At 41.2% G+C, this 6508-nt stretch overlaps 1 protein-coding gene across 1 annotated transcript; it reads left to right on the forward strand.

Annotated features, from left to right (window-relative positions):
- Positions 1-260: 260 nt before the first annotated feature.
- nanos1 (nanos homolog 1) lies at positions 261-3192 on the forward strand. Its single transcript, XM_043256498.1, has one exon. The coding sequence runs from the start codon at positions 664-666 to the stop codon at positions 1366-1368; it is 705 nt and encodes a 234-aa protein (XP_043112433.1). The 5' UTR covers positions 261-663; the 3' UTR covers positions 1369-3192.
- The last annotated feature ends 3316 nt before the right edge of the window (positions 3193-6508 follow it).

Here is a 6508-nt window from a genome sequence, read left to right on the forward strand (position 1 = left end):
GTCGGAGACAGGCACAACAAGTACTAGGAAGCCATTTTGTTGTCATGTGACAAGAAAACCATACAAAGGAGAAGACCCCTTTAGGCCCCCCGCTAATGCTTTTTAATGTGTTTTAATATTTCTAGAGTCTCTAAATCATTTTTTTTATTGGGAATGCATGCAACCGACACGCATTCAGAAATCACAAGAACTTGCACGTTGTTAAAATTCGATCGCAGCTGTGTTTTTTTTGTCCGGTTTAAAATAACGATAGTGACACATCGCACGTGATTATGAATCACTGGTCTTCAGGATGAAGAAAAAAGCAGGGACACATGCGACACAAATAACTAACGAGCGCTTCTCGGTGTGTTTTGCCACCACAAAGCAGTGCCTGGTGTCATTCCACTGCAGTGAACGGTCGCTGGTCGTGCAGGAAGAAAACACGCTGTGGATCCGCTGCTCACAAACTTGGTTTGAAAAAGAGCCCCGCCCTCCCCCTGCCTCTCCTGGAGCCTTATAACCAGATGCCTGTTCTTCAGACTCGCATACCCAAGAAAGGCACCGGACTTGAGCGCAGTTACGACCCCGGAGAGCAGGCAGAGAACAACCTGACGGAATATACGCGGTTCGCATTCGTTTGCTTTCCTTCGAGAGAAACGTCTTTGGCTGAGCGGAGAAGACATGGATTTTCTGAACCACAACTACTTGAGCGCGCGCACCCCCTACGATTACACCTTCAATTTTTGGAATGACTATCTCGGCCTCTCCACGCTGGTCACCAAGAACAACAAGCACAGCGTCCCCCAGAGCCCCAACTCCATCACGGAGTCCCTGAAAGCCACTCTGGGCTTGGACGACAGCCCCCCGTGCCCGTGCGTAATCGCGGCCGGCGGCGACGGCGGCGATAGCGGAGGACACCTGGACTCCTGCTGCTGCCCCCCGCCCGCTTCCATCTCCATCCTGGACCTGAAGGAGCGCTTCTCCATCCTGAGCCCCTTCCAGAACCAGAACCAGGGCACGGGAGGGCTGCTGTCCCCCTCCCAGGAGCGGGAGATGGGCATCGGAGGGAGCTTCGCGGGATTTGATCTGTTCGGCGTGGAGAGGAAGATGAGGAAACCGGCGGCGCGCAATAAGCAGGAGCCCAAGATCTGCGTCTTCTGTCGGAATAACGGCGCGCCGGAGGAGGTGTACGGCTCTCACGTCCTGAAAACCCCGGACGGGAGGGTGGTGTGCCCGATCCTGAGGGCGTACACGTGCCCCCTATGCAGTGCCAACGGGGACAACGCGCATACAATAAAATACTGCCCTCTCTCCAAAGACCAGCCTGCCCAGAGAGTGCTGAAGGGAGGCAGAGCTGTGGGTGGTAAGCGAGTGAAAATCTTCTAAAAAGACTCCTATAGACTTACACGTATTGCACTGAACATTTTCTTTCAGATGACTGTTCTGATTGACTGGCTTTCCGAGTCTTAACTACTAGGCAAACAAATAAGATGATATCAATGTTTTGTTAAACGGAAAAAAAAAATCTCTTATATTTTTATAGATACTTTATTTCCATAGTTTATTGCATACTTTATTCATAAAAAGCTATTTTTTTCTTTTTCACGCATAGGTTTTAGATGTTTATTCACGATTCATAGTCACGTTTTGTGTGAGATAAGATGTTATTTTTCTTTAAAATGGGAAAAACGTGAATGTTGGCACCAGAGGAGTTGCTCTTCTGTTCAACTCAAGTATTTTCTTTACTGTAAGCTAAGCTTGCGCGTCGTTTTTTTGTCTTTAAACCAAAGTTTATTTTGCCATTAAGCGATTTTAAAGAATGTTCCACATGTCTTCATTTATGAACTTTACTCCCGTTCCGCTCTCTCCCGAAAGTCCGCTCCGCGATTTCCTGACGTCTGTCGGCGCGGACGCGCAGAGCAACACAATAGAGGCTCTGTTGCGCGTTCATGTTGTCAGCATAACTTCATAATCGGCCAAATTATTTCCAACCCCACTGACAGAGCTGGGCATTTTGCATTGCGGAGTCCATGTTACAGATGTTACGTTACTAATGCTAAGTGGATTTCCAGCAGCTCCAGAAAGCGGTGTTGCTTATTAGTGCGTAACATGAAAGCTGTAATGTAAAGTGTGACCGCAGGCTATTCTTCTGTATGAGGTGCCCTTTCAATGTTTACACCCCAAGTAAGGGGAACACACACACTGGAGGAAAACATATATATATATATATATATATATATATATATATATATATATATATATATATATATATATATATATATATATATATATATCTATGGGTGCCTCTCTTCAGCTCCATACAAAGTTCACCTTCTCCACATCCCGGGTGAGCGAAGGGGAAAAGGAGAGGTTTACGACAAACAAACAAAGGGTCCACGGTGGAATATAGCACGTATGAATGTTCTTAATAAAAAAGCTTTTTGTAAAAACAATGTATTTGCCCCTTTTTGCATTACGTACAAGAATAAACCCCCTCCCCAAAAAAACAAGAACAAAAAATGATGCAAACATATTGTGAATGTACAATTTGACACTTGCAGGACTGCACATTTCTGACAGTTATGTTTACCAAAGGAATTCAATTTTAATGAAGTAAGGAGCATAGATTTGCTGTATTGTAAATAATTACCGAAAAATGGAAAAGAATTAAGTGATGTCTATTCAGTATTTTACCATTTAAAAGTGACTTCAGAGGGATCTACCTCACCAAGATTTTGTACTTACATGTAAAATGTCAACAGCAGTTTATTAATATAGTGTACCATTTATAACAAGGGTTTATAATAGTATTTTTGATCTTTGTATAACATAATTGTATTTTTCTTTTCAGTGCATTCTACGAACGAAAGTGAAATCCCAATAAGCTCTAAGCGTTGTTTGCTAATAGGTGACAGCTGTACATAGTATTAATGATAATGATGATGATATCATGCATTTTAAGTTGTTGTTCAATGTGACGTTCTTGGTTCGTGAGAGAGAGACTGAGAATCAAATGTTGAAGACATCAGCCAATTTGCCACTTTTAACTGAGGTTTGTAATTAAATTAAAAGAGTAAAAAAAAAAAAAAAAAAAAGAAACACTGTTGGATTTTCTTATTTATATTTTGTCACAATTTCCCTGTATGCTGCTGTGCGGGAATCAAAGAGTTGAATTCGCTAGATAAATAAACAGCTTGTGAAACGGTTTAACTGGTGCTTTCGTGTTGTCATCCGTGCCGATTGTGTTCAGCGGGCCTACGTGAGCCCGCGGCGTCGTCGTCACAATCAGGGTCTTTGTGAATCCCACCTCATTCCCATCAGCGTTCAAGGCCTCGCTTCACCTACACAGGCCTTTCCTCTCTAAATGTTAGAAAAAAACCAAAAGGAGAACAAAGGAGAAGTTAAAAGCCCTTGTAATGAGAACTGGAGTTTTGAAGCATTTCTAATTCTAATATAGGCTGGAACACACCGAAGGACTTTTTTTAAAAATCAGAATAGATTTTCAACGAACGCTTGCCGACTTTCCTAAATGGTTGCTTGGAAATTGAGCATTAAACAAGCGAGGATCACACGCTTTCGAATTGCTCACAAAGCAACAAACTCACAAACAACGCCGTATTCCAGCTTTAAAGGGACAGTGCGCCTAAAAATTAAATGCTGTCATTGCTCACCCTCACGTCGTTCATCCTCAAAACATGATTAAACCCAAGAACCTTTCCGACCCTGCACAGACAGGAACAACTCATTCAAGGCCCAGAAAGGCAGTAAGGACATCATTCAAATAGTCCATATGTCATCAGTGCTTCAACCTTTTTGTTGATTTTTTTGTAAAGTTTGTCATTTTAAAATCACAAAAGAACCTGAATTGCTTCACCCTCGAGAGTGATGTCATCTTTCAACCTCCGATGCTCTGAGAAAGGGGCGTCCGTGAGAGGACATAGGGCCTCTCTGTCAACAGGCCTGTCCTCATCTTTCCTTCCATACCTCTCTTTCCCTTTTTTCTCCTTTCCCGTCTCATTCAGACACACACACACACACAGCTGAGACACTTCATTAAAAATGGATAAATACAAAGTGCAATAGGGATTTATATTACAGCAGACAGTTGCAGAGAAGCCCGGTGGGTATGGCATCTCACACACACACACACACACACACACATGAACGTCTGGATAACAGCTTTTATTCCCCTGTTACTGAAGCCCATTTTCAATGCAGCAGGAGGATTTTCATAATTAAGTTAGTTCCACCATTTATACCGAGAGTCTCATATGATTTTAGCCAGAACAATGGAGAAGGAAAGATGGTTTTTATTACAGCAGAGCCTTGAACTTGTTCCCCTTTGATTCTCTTCTAGACATTTATGGATTAATGGAAGGTTTTGCACTCATGTAATGTTTTTAATCTACTCTGTGGGTGTTATTCGAGACTTGAGACCACATACCGATCATCTTAACAAAGTAGCATTTGAACAACATAAAAATTATTACACTCTTATTAAACTTTCTTAATCTGGCTGCATGTTTAATTCTTTAAATATATATTATTATTATTATTATTATTATTATTATTATTTAACCATTACGGTCTGATTCATTTTTGCTCTCTTAGCTTCTGAAAACGTTTAGCTCCAAACATTATCCAAACAGGGTTTAATAAATTAATCTAATTCCACGATTAAGATATTTTGATTAAAAATTGAGGTCAAGAAAAATGAAACATGCATGAATAAATCATACACAATAACATGAATAACATGCACGTGGATAATATATTTCAAATCAAATTGAACAAAAATGGTTTGTTGGATTAAAGAAATAGTAGTCATGAGGTTCAAGAACCGTTTAAAGTTGATTACGCTCATAACAAAACAAATCAATCAATCACATTGACGCCAGCTGGTTAACCGTAACTGCAAAAATGGCTAAAGTTACATTTATTCTGAGAAAAGCTCCAGAAGCATTTGTTTTGTTATCTAATGCAAAGACATTCATGCATTTTTAATTGCGGCTCCACATAAAAAGTCTCCGAATGCCTTTTGGAGCCACACTCAGTATTTCAGGATGCAAAGCAGCCTAACAGATGGCGGTGTGAAGACGGGACCGGTAAAAGGAGAGCGACTTTAAAAAAGTCAGGTGTATTTTACACTAAACCAGCTTCGACAGGACCTCTTAACCTGGTGGAAGTGCGAGCGGTTTGTACGTGGTAATCAGGGGTGCGACCTCCGTGCTAACCGGGTCCTGTCTGCGTGGTATCCGGCCCCTCTTGAGCGTCCCGGGCTCTCTTAGACTTGGCTACGCGCCAGCCAGATGCACTCTGCCCTCACACTGCACTGCTGTCTCCCGTCAAACGGAAACTTCCAGGGCTTTTGAACAGAATGGAAACATATGTCGAGATCACACGACCACGCTCGCTTCTGAGGCCTACGGCGGCTGCATATATGCGGCTGAATGTTTTGGATCGGGTTCGGGATCTCGCTCCAAGAATTTTTTGGGTGGATGAGCTTGGTTTTAAAAGCTCGGTTCGAGCCAGTTTCTGGGGCAGAGGGGTTAACTAGACTTCCTCTGCTTTTCTCTGAGATTAAAGCACATAGCTGTCATAACCTATTTCAGCAGCCACTGAGCTGACATGTTTTGCTATACTCTATAACAGAATAACAGGAATTCTTCTTCAGGAGGAAAGGTCTCTGCGGTCTTTAAGTCAGAATGCTTTAACTTGAACTCTTAAGTAACTAAAATGAGTTTTCCTCTCGGTGGCCACCGAATGATTTCCCATGAGTCTTCATTTCGCTCCGTGGTCGCAAATACACAACAAATGAGGTGACCCGTGATCCACGGAGCCAAAGACTCGGTGAGCTTCGACAACTTTCAAATTCATTTTGTGTCGCGTTTTTTTCCACAAAGTTGTCAACACACACAGCGAGAACAGTGCGATTACTTCTGGAAGGTAATGCAACTAATAAAGAAAACGTACCTGCGATATACATGCATTGTTTTTTGAGATCGTGGATGTGAAATGGATCATCGTTGTGGTCACTTCTCCTTTAATTTGGCAGGCTGCCTGCTGGCTGATGGGGTGAAGGCCTAGAGGGATAGAAGGAAAAAATAGGAAAATGAGAGTAAGATGATTTTTAAAAAGATGTTTTTGAAACGTTTATGTTCTGAAAGGCCTTAATTTATTTAATCAAAAACAGAGTAAAACATGCAACACCGTGAAATATTGTTAGAGTTTAAATGAAAAGTTTTTTGTTTCAATATATTTAAAATGTATTTTATTCCTCTGATGGCCAAGCAACATTTTCAGCAGCTACTAAATTTCTTGAGTCAACATTGACATGATTTTTATTTTTATTTAGTTGTGCTGATTTCTTTTTTTTTTTTAATTTTGCAGGATTATTTGATGAACAAAAACTTGAAAAGGACAGCGTGTATTTGGAACGGAAATATTTTGCAACATTACATTTTACATTTTTTTTTTTTTTTTTAGAGATTTCAATGCATTCTGATTAATAAATCAGAAAACAAAG

This window comes from Puntigrus tetrazona, chromosome 14, assembly GCF_018831695.1.
Source record: "Puntigrus tetrazona isolate hp1 chromosome 14, ASM1883169v1, whole genome shotgun sequence".
Taxonomy (NCBI): domain Eukaryota; kingdom Metazoa; phylum Chordata; class Actinopteri; order Cypriniformes; family Cyprinidae; genus Puntigrus; species Puntigrus tetrazona.

Coding starts and splice junctions, on each gene's coding strand:
- nanos1 (XM_043256498.1), top strand. CDS start 664: ATGGATTTTCTGAACCACAACTACTTGAGCGCGCGCACCCCCTACGAT.